The sequence below is a fragment of the Callithrix jacchus genome, chromosome 13 (genome assembly GCF_049354715.1).
Source record: "Callithrix jacchus isolate 240 chromosome 13, calJac240_pri, whole genome shotgun sequence".
NCBI lineage: Eukaryota > Metazoa > Chordata > Mammalia > Primates > Cebidae > Callithrix > Callithrix jacchus.
The window spans coordinates 30,423,389-30,440,724 of record NC_133514.1 but is presented as its reverse complement, the minus strand read 5'-3'; the positions used below and the strand labels follow the sequence as shown (position 1 = coordinate 30,440,724).

General features: G+C 37.5%; 1 protein-coding gene across 4 annotated transcripts in view; it reads right to left on the bottom strand.

Annotated features, from left to right (window-relative positions):
* Positions 1-4,720: 4,720 nt before the first annotated feature.
* Positions 4,721-17,336, bottom strand: part of TNKS (tankyrase) — a 193,974-nt gene continuing 181,358 nt past the window's right edge. For 2 of the 4 annotated variants that reach the window (XR_013525586.1, XR_613140.5), the window contains 3 exons: positions 16,632-16,788; positions 9,423-10,379; positions 4,721-7,951 (listed from right to left, as the gene is read on the bottom strand). Coding sequence is in view for 1 of the 4 variants with exons in the window: in XM_002756912.6 (XP_002756958.2) it covers positions 10,293-10,379; positions 16,632-16,788 (244 nt within the window). In the remaining 3 variants the exon portion in view is untranslated. Of the gene's footprint in view, positions 10,380-16,631; positions 16,789-17,336 lie in introns of all 4 variants that reach the window. The other 2 variants (XR_013525585.1, XM_002756912.6) reach the window with 1 other exon arrangement.

Below are 17,336 nucleotides of genomic sequence, written 5' to 3'. Positions count from 1 at the left end.
GTAGCTGGGATTACAGGTACATGACACTACCTCCTGGCTAATTTTTAGCAGAGACGGTGTTTCACCATGTTGTCCAGGCTAGTCTTGAACTCCTGACCTCAAAAAGTCCTGGGATTATAGGTGTGAGCCACCACACCTGGCCTTTTTTTTTGAGACATGATCTCCGTTTGTTGCCCAGGCTGGTCTTGAACTGAGCTCAATCCATCCTCCTGCCTCAGCCTTGCCACTGCACCTGGCATGAAACCCTTTTTGCTCCCTGGGCACTCTTCAAGGCAGGTAAGAGAAGGCTGATACTCATATCTAAGAACCTGATTTCTCCATGCCGTCCTCCAGTAGCAGAGAGACAGGAAGAAGTAAATGATGGTGAGTGATAGTACTTCTGAGCTTCTGTTATGTGTCATCACTTTGTACTTAATGCTGTTTAAGAGTGACCTCTCTCCATGAGGAGCCATCATTATATTCTGTGCTTGGGTGTAACAGAAGAATGCAAAAGGAATGGCCACTCCTGGAACACCCCTCCCCCACGGGGGTCCAGTCTGTCTCAGAGAATCTGAAGAAATTATACTGACCTCTTATTCCACTAGGATCGTGAAAATGAGCACTATGTATCATATGATTGATAAAGCTTGTATCATATGTCAGTGTTATCCTTGGTACTGATTGTGGATTGCTTGTATCAGATTTCATTGGTGTGAATTTCCCAAAAAGAAAACCAAAGGCATTAGTGAACATGCATTCCCACCATATCATGATTTAACAACGTGGCTGGACCAGGTGATCTCTAAAGACCTATTTCGGTTCTCAGAGTCTACAAAACGCTATTTTGTACTCCTCATCCTTTAGCATGTAGCCAGCTTAGGGTATTGGAATGTGTTTTTCACAAGATCTGGCCTCTTTACTAAAGGACAGGCTGCCAGTGTAACAGCCTGTTTAAATGCTGCTTGGAGACAAAAACAGTGCTCTATGTGCTCTATGTTCAGGGCAGTGTTGCAGGATTGAGGATCCCATGGTTCCTGACATGAAAAACAATGAGCCATCTAATCAAAGACAAGTCCAAAGCACACAGATAGCCAAACAACCATAATCGGGGACAATAATAGTGCGATTCATCAGAGTAATGGATTTGGAACAAATTTAAATTAATAAAAAGTATTGGATAAACCTTTGCCCTTCTCTCACTCATGGCTGTGACCATGAGAAATGCTACTAGATGATGATGAAATCAGGCTTAAGAGAACTTGAGTGGCAACCAAGGTTCTTGCTCTCCTGCTACGAGAAAACCTCAGATCTCTCCTTGTTTCTTCTTTTCCTCTAAGCCTTCCGCTCAAATTTTAGAAAATGTCTAACTGGCCAAGTCTTTCCATGATCAAAGATGTGGTTACTTTGATCACATTTTGGATCATTTCCTTCCTGAAGTCCTAGATATTGAATTATTGAATGGGAGGCCCTCCCCTGAACTCCTCCCCAACCCCCACCCCCCAACATTTGCCTTGGATCTGTGTGTGAGCCTTCTACAGTCTAACCGTAATACAGTAATAGTTTTAGGCTTTTCTTTCTGGGGATTTGGATGACTTCTGGGGAACTTTTGCTGTACTATGTGCATCAACATGGACACTGGTGAAGATGTAGTTGTATACACCTTGCTGTGAAATGGTGTGTTCTCATTACTGCTTCAGTAAGGAGCAACCCCAGAAGCACTGGAAAGAGCTGTGGGCCAGCAGGGTAGTTCACTGATAAAAACGTTAGGGCTGATGGTAGACATCTGGTTCCACTCTGCAGCACTCTGGGCTTCAGTTAGGCGGAAAACTCTTTAAGGAGTCTGAGCCAGTCATAGATATGCTTTTTTTTAATCTTCCTTTCTAGTCAATCATATGCTTTTTCTTAGAAGGCAGAATGGAAAGCCAGTTTTAGATTAAAATAAAAAAGGCAATGTACCATGCAAGTTAACTCATTTAATTCTCACAGCTACTACTACTACTAGTAGTAGTAGTAGTAGTAATCATTTTTAAAGATGAGGAAACTGAAGCCCAAGGAGAGTAAGAAACTTGTCAAGGTCACATGGCTAGCAAATGGTAAAACCAAGCTATGAACTCAGGCCTTCTGATGGCAGAGCTGGAGGATTTAATCCTACAGTCTTTCAGCAAGCTAGTCATGAAATTGACCCAATAGTCCCATACACAGTTGTTTTTTGATAAACATAGAAATGAACTCTTTCGGTCTTAAAGCTCACAACTTATCTTTGTTTTATCTTAGTTCCTTCCTCAGGAAAGGATCCCTCAGGCCTCCCAAAAAGCATCAAAAAACTGAAACTCACCAGATCAGCATGTCCAGACTGTGAGATGCCCAACTCCTCAATCATCATGATTGCTTCCTTGCCCCTCCTTAGTTCCTGTTTTCTTACACATTTCTTCCCTGCTATATCAACTCCTAGTTTTAGTTAGGGAGGTAATTTGAGACTGAACTCCCATCTCATCTCCTTGGCTGCAGCACCTGATTAAAGCCTTCTTCCCTGGCAATAGTCGTCATCTCAGCCATTGGCTTTCTGTGCAGCGAGCAGCAGGGCCTAGACAAAACCCCAGGTGTTTTGGTAACAGTCAAACTAACAGACTAGACATCTAAAATTCTCATTGTTCTACTTCCATCTTCTCCTCAGACTCCAAAAACATTCGATTTGTAACACCTTGTACATCTGTTTAGTAGTCCTAGATTAAATAACTATATGGCAGCCAGTATTCCTACTTGACAGATGAAAAGTAGAGACATGGCCTTCATAGAATTGCCTTGGAGTTGTGAGGCAATTCTGCACCGTAGGGCAAGCACTGGTTTCCTGACTTCGGCCTCTACATATTCCCAATGACTCGCAACCATGGTCACCTTATGCTTTATGCTTTGTGTTACATACCACCGATTTGTAAGCAGCGTTATGAAAGTACAGGTGAATAAACTTATTTTACAAATGGGTCCCTGGCCATGAAGAGTATGCTGAGAATCATATTAACAAAATTAACATCTTACTTCTCTATTGTCTAATGCAAAGTTGTTTTCTTAGCACCGTATGTGGATGGGAGTTGGTATAAATGAAGATGTACACGCCACCCCCTTTCCACTTGTTTTTTATATATCCAAGTGTTCAGAGCTGATGCCAACCAGTACCTGTTAGTTTCCAACTTAATAGGAATAGATGACCCAACTTTCATTATTTCCAATATAGTGGCAGGTGCTCTTTCAGCTTGGAGGCCTACTGTACAGTCTTATAAGATCATGAGGAAAAGTGAACCTAGCCAAATGACAAAGGTTGACAGGTGCTATAAACAGGACACACCGCCTCTAATCTAAGAAATTGGGTCACAGTATCCAAACACTCAATGTAAACAACATAGTCCAAAGACAGTTCTTCAAAACTGGCTACCCAAGAAGCACCCATCCTCTGATTAATAGGATCTAGTTTTCTAGCAAGTAATTTCCTTTAGAAGATAAACCAATCCAGCAAGCAATTTACAGCTGCCCCTCCCCACTTCCCCCAATCTCCTATCCACAGTGGTTCATGCTATAAAAGCAGACTCTTGGAATACGTCTGTATCATAAACCAATCCAGGCTGTTGACATTCTAAGTTGCTGTTTTATACTCCACTTGCTTTTTGTGCACAAGTCAGATAATTTCTATTTCTATAACCCTTTCTCTAACCCCTTAGTCCCAAATGTGTCCCCTCTATAATTTCCCTTTCTATAACCAAAAGGGAATATCTGAGTCTAATGGCATTTAGAATCTGATTGTCTCATGAGACACTGACATAAAATCATGTAGTAGAGTCAAGTCTGTAGTTTTGCTCCTGGTTAAACACTGCAACTCCATGTATTACTGGGGACTGATGCATAGCAACTGGTACTTAGTCTCACAGTGGAAGGCATTCTGGGATATAAAATAATGAATTTAACCACTTCCGGTCTCACTTCCTCACCTGTAAAACAGAATGAAAAGGCCAGTTTTGCCAAGTTTTTGGAGTTCTTAATGAAAACGTACATATACAAAGTACTTGGTTCACGTATGGGCTCAATGATAGCTAATGTTATTTGCAGGGTTACTAGAGCACTTCCATTTATGTCTCTGTCACTCTGACAATCCCTCTGGCAAAAGAAGTTACTGAACAGATAAAATTCTACCCTCAAATGTGCTATGCAATAGGTCCCTGGGCACGGAGAAAGAAGAGGGGAAGGAATGGAAGAATTTTCCTAGTCCTCTGTGCCAGGCACCGTGCTAGGTATTTAATATTCACTGCTGCACAAAGTGGGTGTTCCTCCCTCTCTCTCTCCTCCAAGAGGTGGAGAGGGTGAGTAAGCAATCACGTTGTATAAAGGCCTCTGGGCTGCCTCTGGACCTGGTATGAGGTCTGACTCTAGTGTCAGCCCGTATTTCTAAAAGGAACCCATGTTGCTCCTGCTATTGCTGTGCTTCAGTAACTCCCATGTGGGCTGAGAGGTGAAGATAAGTCACTTCAAACCCAGGTCTCATTTGAAGATGGAGAGGGAGGGTTGGTATTTGTATTCTGACAGTTCTGGTATTTGTATTCTGACAGTTTCAAACTGTCAGAATACAAATACCAACCCTCCCTCTCCATCTTCAGTTGTGTTAAGGTCAGCTGTGTTAAGGTTGGTCAGGCAGAAAAGAACAAGCAGGGCAAAACGAAAACACATAAGAGCTAACTGCTATCCACACACAGTGTACTTTAAAAATGGTTTTATTGAGTATTAATCAATTACAAGTACAGTGAGCTAGACAGTAAGCCAAAGCACAGTTACAGGTTAAATATAATCACAAAGATGTCTTAAATAGAAACCCACCATGCAGGCAGGTTAAGTCCCTTGATGCCCTCCTTTGGAAAGAAGTGGAGGGTGAGGGAAAAAGGAATTCCATTTCAGGTGAAAAGATGAAGAAGACTAGAGGAGTTTAACATGCTGTAAGTGATTTTCCATGACCAAATCTGTAGGATTGCCAGATTTAGAAAAACAAAACAGTGAAAAAAACCCAGCATGCTCAGTTAAATTTGAATTTCAGACAAATAATGAATGCTTTAACTGTAAATATATGCCAAATATTACATGAAACATTCTTAAGCTAAAAAGTTGTTTCTCTGAAATTCAAACTTAACTGGGTATCTTGGACTTTATCTGACAACCCTACAAATAGACAAATGCAAAAAAGAAAGGAGAGGGGTTTGGAACAACCCCTGCCACTGGTGGGTCACACAGAGACTAAAAAATAAAAACAACACCAATAATGAACCAAAGAGTCACTACACTCGTTACTTACACAGACTAACACCACGATGAGAAAATACAGTTACTACTCTGAACGCTGTTGCCAGGCAACACTCTACATTTCCTCAAAGCTGGTTTTGTAAATGTTTTGAGAAACCTTGATAAAAGTACCTTTTTAGTTTGTAGGTATCAAAGACAAATATTACTACTACAAAGATGAGCTTGAAACGATGGGAGCAGAAGCAGATGTTATATGCACATGAAGAGTTTCAACGTTTTATGTCAATGAAGACAATGGTTACATAGTCAAGGTCATCTTCTAGGTCTAGGCTATTGGCCTCAAAGATCTGTGTTCGTTGTCTAGCCTTTCATCCTGAACTTTGGGAGGGGTGCATGGGTATGTGAGGGACACCCCACTACCAGGGTTCAACTGCATTTCTCTGCAAACACTCTGAATCAACAAACGGCTTTCAGTGCTGCCTGCAGAAATGGGTAGGTAGACCGATAAAAGAAATCACAAAATAATTTGAATTCGGGAACATGAGAGAAATCTCTTTGGAAGGATGGGTGGTAGGGCAGGTGCGGAGACGTTTAGTGTAAAGCAAAAAAGAATGTGAAAGAAGGAAAAGTCGAAATGCAATCTACAGTGTGAATGTTATTTCAGAGGAGGCAGAACTCTCCGGCGGTGTATAAAACTGGTCATACTACGACCACTTTTGGTCGTACAAAGCATATAAAATCTTTAGCTTCCTATGGGTTTTCACTTTAGTATAACCACAGTTTACATTTTAAAACAATTAAAAAACACAGCTTGCATATCACTCAAATTCTACAATGTATCACAGTTGTTGCTGTATCCCCACATACACAATTTTACAGGCTTTGAAATCTTTCCAGCACTTCTCCAAACCAGAAATCTGGTAGCTGAGTAATTTCCGATATGGAGAAATTGAAATGGATTAATTTTAATCAGCTCCACTGCATGTAAGGGAATATTACTTATGAAATGTACCCTCATAAAATAAGATTAACAGGTACAAAACACACAGAGACATGGCTGACTCACTGACACACCTTTCAAATGCTAAGCAGTGGGACTGCAATGTTTTACTTGTTAAAATACAGAAGGTTAAAAACTTTCTGTCATAGTTAAGGCTTTCTCAAGGAGAAAATCTTGTCTATTAATAGCAGAATGCACACGTTGCTGAAGAAGCCTCATGTTTTAGAGTATTTTTTGGATGCATTTCCTTTTCATACAACAGCTCAAACATCACTTTCACAATGATTCTTTCCACTTCTCTGTCACTGATCTGATGGTAGACAAATTTAACTTTACTCTTTAAATAAATTTTGGACATGAAGGCTTATCTTAATGTCAGTTTTGAATATCTGCCAATTAGTAAGGTCTATAGCTGTATGTGAGATAATTAGTCCAACAGAAAACACAGTAAGAAAGCTATTTATCACAGATATCACACAAATGGGACACGGACACAATGGGGGAAAGGTGCTTGAAAATACACACCACTTCTGTCTGCAAGGCTGTTTACAGGAATCCAGATAGTGCACATGTTTAAAAGGGAGGGAGAGCAATGCCCAATAACCCTTCGTGCAACTGGGAGATACATTGAAACAGAGAAAAACCTAGACAACTTATTGCATTCTGATGCCGTTTTCCAGCATAAATCAAAATTTTATTTTTTTGTAAAATGGCAACAATAATAAAATGTTAATTTACATTACTTTATTTGCTTGCCATATTCAGGCATTTCTCTGTATATTTCAATGCACTTTGCTATTTTGAGAGCAAAGGGAAATCAGTCTAGCCACTAACATCAAGCTCAAAGGAGTACAAGGATGCTGTTTCATGAAAACATCCTAATGTTTATTCTACTTAGGTTGCTTGAAAAGCTAGAAATTCCAAACTCCAAGAAGGAAAAGAAAAAGAATCCTGGTTGCACTGCTATTATTTTGCATAGAATCAAAACTCTGGGTTCCATGGTGTCATTTGTTAACAAAGCGGCAGAGTGTTCTGAGCGAAGCGCATGAGGCCTAATATCCATTCCTGTTTGTGATACAAAAACTAAGAGGTATCTGGTCTCCTTTTTTAAGACCCAAGATGAGGAGAAAATGAATGGGGTCCAAGGTCATTGTTGGAGCTCACTTTAATTCCAGACTCGTAATCTAGGGAAAAGGGAAAGAGGTCAAATACAGGAGAAAGTATCAGGACCAGGGCACTTAATTTATGCCTGAGTCAAGTATCCAGTTGGCCAATACCAGGTAAACTGGAACCATCAGGTCTAGACAGCCCTTTAGTTTTGGAACTCCAGTAAAGCTGGTGGAGACGTTCAGATTCTTTCTTTCATGTGGTTAGGGAAACAGAGGGGCCATTTCAGGGTAGGCCATATTGGATGTTCCCAACTTGTTAGTATTTCTATATAGTACATATACAAAAAATAAAATAGACTTCAGTCTAATTTAATGCCATGTTTTTATATTGGAAAGGGTTCTTCATACGGCTACAGATGAAAAGCCCGAATGTAATCAACTTTTGCTAACTTTTGAGTGCACTCATAATGACCTTTGGTTTTCAAGTTGTAAAAAAATGTATTTGGCTCCTGTGATATATCCATTAACCGACTCTCTTAAGCAGATGAATAATGCATGCACGTTCTTTCAGGAACTACTTGAATCACTGTAAGACAAGAAGCATTGCAAATGTCTTCCTTACACAGTACCTTCACTTGGCACACAAAACATCAGACATACAACATTGGCAGTTTAAATACTGAACCACGGTTTAACTTCTCAAGTGTAAGGCCCAAGATTAAAACTGGCACATCAATTAATCTATTTAGTATGATGGAAACAACATACAACCACAGTTGGGGAGTGGTTTATCTTTTTTAATGAAGCTACAACGCTTTCCAAATCTATACCATATTAACTCTTTAACTAAAAAAAATCACAGCTGTGTTTACCATTTTAAACTATGTCTGGGGGGAAGGTAAGTAATACACACTTTACCGCTACTGCAAACTACACAGATGGCAATTTCTTCAACCCTTTGTCACAGCAAAAGAGAAGGAAAGAAGGGAAAAAAAAGCCCTCTTATTGAATATCTACTCTCAAAGCATCATATGGAATTCTAGTGCTATTAAACAAGTAGCCAAGACACAAACACCCAGCTTGGGTCACTCAAACTTCAAAATAAGCAACAAGTAAGGCCAATTCTTGATTTAATTTTGAGGACCCATACAAAATTCAAACTAGTCTGGATGCCTGGTTCCAGCATTGAATTGAAGCCAACATGAAAGCAAAATGTGTATTTTAAGAGCCTATTTCTAAAATTTCTGCATGTAACCGTTTTATTTTGCTTCAGGAGATTAAGGAGGTCACAGCTTAATTGCCTTGCATCTAAAAACCCACTGTTTTCAGGGCTTTCAATTGCAATGGCAAGTTTGTGTCACACTGTCTTTCCTATTCCTCCTTGTGTTTCTATTTCTTTTGTTTCAAAGCAGGGCAGATGCACAGTATATCAAGTAAAGAAGTTAGTGCACTCAATTCATACTCAGTTAAGGTGAAAAGGGAAAGTGTAAGAACTATAAGGGATAATTTTTTTATAAATGTCAATGGCACTTGGTAAATGTTGAAAATAAACAGTAATTTCACAAAGAAAATTGTATGGTATTTCTTTCTCACCTTCATTTAAAAAAAGAGAGAAAAGGGCTTTGGTTTCAGTTTTTGTTCTCCTTGTCTACATACACTAAGAAGTTTGAAGAAATTCAAAAATTTAATGCAAGGATCTTTATGAACTATTTGAAGCACCCCACTCAAAATAAACCCCAAATCTGGAGTAAACAAAAAAGTCCTTGCATTTGTATGTATCTATCCACTATTAGGGTCTGAATCCTAGCTTTCTCAACTAAAGAAACAATAAAGTGGACTTTTTGTGACTAATGAAGTACAGTAATTTCACTGACTTCTGAAATAAGGCAGCTAATTTGGAGTGGGGTAACAATCCTGACAGTACAGATTAAAGGAAGGGAAACATTTATTTTTGGAGGCGCCTTCTGGATTCAGTGGGGCTGCAATAATACAGAACCACATGCTCCTCACTCTCCTTAATGCAACTCCTCCCTCACAGCCTCCCCCATTTTTTTCACCTTGGAACTCAAGCCTCCCTGGCTGTGTTCAGTCTCATCTCCAGCACTGTCCCGAAGGCTTCTGTGGCAGGCTTGTATTGGAAAGAGCAAGTGGCCTTCACCAGCTTTGACTTCTCTGAATTTAGGAGTTCCCAAGTCAGGTTGGTGTTGGTGCCCTTCCCTTGTAAGATGGGCCGATTCATAAAATGATGCTAAAACTTGACGTTTTTTGCTTTTCATCTCAATTTACGTTAATGAGAAGTGCAGCTACAGAGCAAAATAAAAAAAAAATTTAAAAAGTGGAAACTGAATCTTGCTCAGCCAGAAGCCTGGGTTGCATTGCTAATGATTTTGTCAGCATGACTTTGTGCAAAATATCCTCAAGAAGGCTCTGGCTCATTCTCAGAGTAACCAAAAAAACACAAAAACCAACCAACCAAACAAACAAACAATAGCCAATGATGCATGTCTGGCAAATCAAAAATGAGCCCGTTGCTGTCATATGTGTATATTTGTTTTATATACACGTGTCATGCATAACAAAACAAATGTAGTGTGTGAATTGTGAACACTTGAAAAAGTATTGGTTATCTTCCATTTCCAAGTCTAGATCAAAGCAATCCTGTTTTAGAAATGGGTAATTGCAATGAAAATGAGCCTGAGATATGTTAAAAGGCCGCCCCTGTAAACATTTCCTCAAAGGGAACAGTAGCAGTGAGTATGTATCAGTTACTCATACTATATTCATCACTATAGCAGTGCTTATAAAGACAAACAGCTTATTTCTAGGCTGTCAGGGATTTATAGAATATTGATGTTGCTGTTAGAAACAAGCCTCTGTAATCTAGTCCCAGGTTGAAATCTTATCTGGCCTTCACCAGCAGGCATTCACTAGGTCTTCTGCTCTGCGGCTGTTGCAGTTTGGGAAGGGGCTTCTGGCTTCATGATCTGGTAAGTGATGAGATACTCTGGGTACGCCTGGGAAAGACGAGAAGAAAAACAAATCACCCTTCTAGTAGGCACAATATTAAAGCCTTACTGAATGTGGAAGTCTCAAAGGCTATTAATCGTGGCCAATAATATACACAGACTCAGTCTCTTAATAGGTGCCTGAACCATTTGGAGGTCCACCTACTTAACTGTATATAAACGTGTATAAACCCTATAATCTAGAAAATGGAATGTTATTTCTACTTTGAATACTGTAAATTAAACTCCATTCATCCCTTATTAGAGAGCCACATGTCATAAGTAGGGAAACCAAGGCCTGAGGCAGCACGAATATCTTTCTTTTTCACCTCACAGAGCATTAGTGCTGTCACACAGCATGTGTTTAATAAAAGTTTGCTAAATGCAAGAATAATTTTGCTGAATCAAGTCCAAATTAATGACAGAAGATGATGTAACCCACTGAGCTACAAGGAGTAAGGGTGAGATTACGGAGTCACCAATAACCCGGAAGCAACAGTTTGGGAACAATTTTTTGAAATTGACTAATCAAAGTCATCATTTACAGGAAAGATAAGGTCTCCAATTTAGACTGGCCTCCTTCATATTCTCATTATCTCTTCTTTCTTGCGGTCAGCAAAACATAAGGCTGTGTCTGGAATGACAAGATTACTTCTTGGTGGGAGCAGGAAAAAGAAGGCTGACCAGAGGAAGCTGCTGAAAACCTCAACCAGAAATCGCAATGAAAGCAGCAGTTGGAAGGAGAGGCAGGATATCCTTTAGTGTGTGACTACATAGGAATTCTTCAACCCTAACTATAACATGAGATGAAACTAGATTCAGTATTTCAGAGTGGTCTGTGACTTAAAAAAAGACTCTTGGGTGAGCAAAGTGTTTTGGGGACCAAAAATAGTTTGTTCAATGCTGACCAACTGCTTATATGTAGACATGGGATAAGATAATAAAAGTAATAAAGGATAAGAAAAAACTGAACTTTAATATTTAAAATGCAGAAATAAACATGTGACAGATTTACTGAATAATTTGTAGCTATACAACTTGATCTTGAGAGACAGAAACACACAGCTGTGCCTCAGCTCTCCTCATCTTTAAATGTTAGGATATAATATTAGGATTATATTCTAATATTATTTAATATTAAATAATATTAGGATTTTTGTGAGATAATATTTAATATTAATGTTAATAACATTAATGTTAATATTTAATAATGTCAATGTTAATATTTAATAATATGATTTTTGTGAGAACTAAATGCAAAAGTCTTAGGTCTGGCATAGTAAAAATCTAAGATGTGTGAGTTATTATTATTAGTAGTATTATTATTGATTAGAGAGTACTGCCTCCTGAAAGGTCTCAGCAAGGACTTTAAAAAGAACAAAAAACCATAAATATGTTAAGTTCTATCTATCTATATCTATATATATATATGGAACCATTCATAATATTATTTTCTGTAATTCCAGTCTGCTCTGATTTTAGTTAAAAACAGCAACAGTTTCTATCTTTAGTACACTCAGTGGAAATAAACCAAGATTGAAAATCTCTCCTGACTTTCCAATCTGAAGTCTCAGTAAGCAGTTTGTACTTTTATTTTTGTGAGAATATTATAGTTTCTCACAAAAGAAACTATCTGTAGTTTTACTTTAAAATGTACACTTAATTTTTGAAATGGTTTACTAAAACAATTTAGGTCAAATACCTAACTGCTAATTCTAGAGTTGGGATAAAAAACCTAGCAAAGCTCAAATACTGGTAAAAAATAAAAATGCTAATTAATCAACCAGATGGTTTAATGGTCAAGAAAACTATTTATCACCAGCATACAGGTATTGAGCATCTACCACATAAAGACACTGGTGCAAGATGTGGACCCTGCTGTGAAGGAGCTTACCATCCAGTCAGACAAATACATTAGAAATGTAAAAAAAACACAGGTGGCACATGGTAAGTGTGAAAAATGAGTGGAAGCCCACTCCTACTTCCTTTTGTCTCAGTGAAGTTCAATATCTATAATACTTTCTATGACACATTATTCTACTTGAGGAAAAGTTGTTTAAGCAAAGGAGTCAATAATGCTGGTGTTTGCATTTAGGTAGCTCATGATTTAGGGTGATCCCTGACATATGTACATTTTTGTCAGGCAGATGCTAAGATTCTAATGGCATAAATTACTTAAAGGTCCTTATCTGAGTGCTCCTGGCTCCTACTGATCAGGCTACTGAATAGTTTCTATGTACCCTTTAAGATATTGATTATTCACATCAAAGTCCAGAGGGATTTAAGGCAAGGGAATTATCAAACTGCAGAACTAGATGGGCCTAAGATGGATCAAAAAATATTTTCTGTGAAGTCACTTTAAATCCATGCTGGTTATAAAAGCACAGAATGTATTTTTTTAAATACACAACCACTTTTGGTAACTCACTTTATGAAATTTCTTCTTAATCCAAATTCCTGACACTAAAATTTAAATACAAATGCTCTCAGTTTATGTTTCATAGATGTGAAGAAGGGACTGTCATGCTCTCTTAATTTTGTATATTTGAAAACCATTCTAGAAATCTTTCTATGGTCTTTTCTTCTCCAGGTTAAGTAATTCCGTATTGTTCACATGAGTTCAGTAAAATAGGTGAAATCTCTGTAGCAACCAATGACCAGAGAACACTTCTCCTTCATATCTAATGTAAAGTTTAAGGTACAACATATACAAATGCCACTGATATTTTAATTCCAATCATATGCTATAATCAGATCCATTTTTCTTTTCAAGTAACTTTCAACATTTCTTTTCTATCTTCAAGAAACAATCCCACCAATAATGAATAATACTCCTCAAATCAATCCTCAGTCAAAAAACACATAACAAAACATTTGTTTTTGAAAGTGTTAAACATTAAGAGTGAAAGATGATTTGCAGCGTGACTAAGGAGAATGAAAATAAAAGTTAGTAAAAGAAAACTTCACTATAAAATCAGGAAAAACTGCTCATGGGAAAGTACTCAATTAGTAGACCCTACAGTTAACACTATCCATGTGGACAGTATACTTGAATATGGAAAAGCAATTATCCTCCCCTAAAATAAAGTAAATACTAAGTGCTCTTCATTTTTCAAGGCACTTTTTTCTTTCAAGTAAGTTTTCAGTAATCACTCTCTAAAATCATTTCATCAGAGACTCTGACTAAATTATCAAATCAACTTTTACTTGGGAAATGGTTAAATAATCAGTAAATTTCAGAAAAGTAAAATTATACTTATCTTCTAAGTATTACTATTTCTTTGTGCCCAATTATGAAAGAAATATTTACTACTACAGATAACTCATATATATTAAAAAATATATGGTAAAGAGAACTGAAATCACTCATTATCTTAATACCCAGTGATAACCATTCTTATGTTGTGGGTGAATCTATGTTTGGTATACATTATGTAAATGTTAAAAAATACCACACATATGAATATATTAAAATTTATTTAACAATTCTACTTTTGCTGAATATTTAGGTTGTTTAAATTTTTTATTATGATAATCAAGATAGTGATGACTATCCACATATTCAGGTATACAGTGTGTGTGGTGTGTGTCTATGTGACTATCACTGACTGTTCTAAACACATTTCTAGAAGTATAATTACTAAATCGAAGTAAAAGCATCTTCTCTAGATGGCTAAGGTTTATGACTCAAACAGAAAAGCATGGCAAATTTATTCTTTATTTAAACTTTTTATTTGGAAACAGCTGCCAACTTACAAGTAAGCTGCAAAAATTAAAATGGTACCAAAAACAGCTACATAACTTTACACAGATCTACCTATTGGGAAGGTTTTATTTATCTCATTTGCTTTATCATTTGCACCTTCCCTATCCCTGTATACTAGATATGTCCAAGCCCACACATACATACCCCTTCCCACACACACACACATTCACACTCACAAGCACACACGCATGCATTTTCCCTGAAATGTTTGTAAGTTATATATATCATCATGGTCCTTTATCTCTAAATATGCCAGTATATATTTTCTAAGAATAGATATACTATCTTACGTAAGTACAGAATCAACCTTATAATTTTACATCGATATAATACTTTTATTTATCTAATGTCCATATTCCAATTTTGTCAGTTGAACTAATAATGTACATTCTCTTCCAATACTGGATGCAGTTTAGGGGCAGAAAGTTAACTCAGTTTTCATGTCTCTTGGGCCTCATTTAATCTGGAGAGTTAGCATAGTCTTTCCCTGTCTTTTAAAATATTGACACTTTCAAAGAATACAATCTTTCCACAGTAAAAAAAGTAAAACATTCCTCATTTTTATTAGATTTACCTTATATATTTTTGGCTGGAATGCTGCAGATGTCATGCCTTTAGAGTATCCATCTAGAGACACACTCTATGCCTATCTGTCCCTCACTGGTGATGCTGATTTTGATTATCTGGTCAAGGCATTGTTTCCTTTCTCCAATATATAATTACCACGCCCTACCAAGCCCCCTTTGAAAGTAACTTTGTGGTTAGAAGACCATGCAAATATTCTTCTCCTTAATGAAACTATCCCCCATATTTAGCATCCATTAATAATTATTGCCTGATCTAATCTTTTTCATTATAGTTGCATGATGAGGATTTTTCTTTCTTTTTTTTTCCTTCTCTCCACTACATGTGCAGTGGGAACGATGATTTTTCCAACTTCAGAACTCCCTCACATTTACCCATCTGCCTTTGGCATTCTATTGTAATCAAGAGCCCCTCACTTCTCCTTTATTTTCTTACCTATTTATTATCAATGTAGAACAATGAATTTCTATATTTTCCAGTGGCTTAAAATTCATGACTGTACTTATTTTAGTGTTCAGATTATCCCAGATTTGACTGGGGTAGCCCCTTTCAGCCGGCTTCTGTGTCTTTGTGACATGTCCCCATGATTTGTTCGTCAGTACTTCGTTACTTTGTGGTATAACAAGATGTTTGAAGCTCACCTTGGACCTATTTTGCCCAGCCCTGGCATTAGCTGTTTCTTTAAGATGCCCTGGTTCCCTTTAGCAGGGAGTGGTATTAGAGACCAAGACCTGGGCTCTTTTCTATTGGCTTTCTTTGCTTTTGGCAGACAGAGCTAAGAAATATATGTACATACATACTCATATACATACAAATGCTTACATTTATACTTACCTATAAATTTACATGGGTACACATACACACTGGAAACCATTAGTTCACATTAATTCTTCCAATTTCAGTCCATCCCTAGAGTCTTTCTTACCTTCCCCATTCCATATTTGTATGTCCCCTCTTCCTACAGTGAAAACTTTGGCTCCTTAAATCAATACATCAACACATCCACTCATGTGCTCAATCCTATAATACACCTAAGAGTTTCATTGTTTTGCCCACACCATCACCATCAAAAGACTTACTAAAAGGAGCTGGGGATTCCTTTGTCAGTCTTCCCCCTACTGCATTCCCTACCCTGCCCACAACTGAAGGCATAGAGTAAAATACTATTTTCATAGGTTATGTGTATTTAGTTGTTTCCTTATTTTTTTCTCACCTCTTTCAGTGTACTTATGGTATTAATTTGAAATTCAGTTAAGTTCAGACAAATTGTTATTGTTTTTGGACAAATTCATAGAAATTTAGCAGTACTGTGAAAGTTAAGGATTGGGTTGAAAACCAACTTTCTGTACATATACATTTGTCTGTATATATATATATTTATACACACACACACACACACACACTCCCTTTCTCTCCAATTTTACTGTGGAGTGTCAAGCAGTTGGCAGAATTACATGTACTGTAGCTTTATGACTCAGAAAGTTAGAGTTCTATGTATGTATCATGATCTGAATTAGAGAGACTCAACTCATGTGAGCAGCCTGTGGCATGTATATTTCCTGAAGATCCACTAGATAGTGGATCTTGCCCTGCCATGTTGGGCATGAAGTGGCACAAGGCATTAGTTCAGAGCAGCAGGCCTCAAAACAGCATGAAAGCCCAAGCCTTTATTTCTCAAATGCCCTCTTGTTCACTTTGTGTTATGCAGCTGACAACTAAATAATGGCTTTTATGTAAAAAGTTGATGTCAAAGAATTATTCTGGTATCTTTATTTTGTATCTGAAGTAACTAATACTAGCACACTGTGTGGTGGATTTCATTGAAAGGTTTTCTCAAGTCTTATATGGTCTCTGTGATCTGTATTGACATGTTTGGTAACTTGGTTATGCTTGATTGATGAGTAACATACCTGTTCTCCTCTGTAGATGACATATTCAGCATATGCTAGCCCGTTGACACTCGGTCTACCAATGACTGAGTGATGCCCTGGAGGTGCATGAGCCATTTTCATGGTGCTAAACTGCAGAAAGGATTTCCCAAGGGTCACTCTACAGAAGAGCATTTGTCTAAGGAAAAAGAAAAAAAGCACTGCTTTGAAGGAAGCTTTAAATCTTACAATGATATAACTGCTAGGTCTATTAATTTCTAAAAAATTTAACATGAGGCCAGCTAATTTAAATGTCATTTTCAGATTTATGAGTAGGAATGGGATGGAATTTGATACAACGATTTACTATAAAGTTACCAGGCTCAACAGTTACACTTTAAGTTTAAAGTAGTTTTGGTATGGCTTAGTAATCGGCCATAGAAAATGCCTGCAGTAAATTTTGCCTAATAGGAAAAGAGAGAAATAACCAGAGAAAAATTGAGTTCTTACATGGATGGGTAGGTGAAAAGTGAAAAAAACAGGCTGATGGAAACAATGACTAAAGTTAAGATTCGGTTTATTCATTATGTGGAAAAAGTAGAAACTGGGATGAGATAAATAGTAATAATAAAAGTGGATCATGAACAAAAGTACTTGGCTTAAATGTATGGCTGAAAATCATATTAATCTGGGCAAAACATGAATTAGAGCAGATGTTAAGTATTACAGAGTAAGAAAGGCTGACTG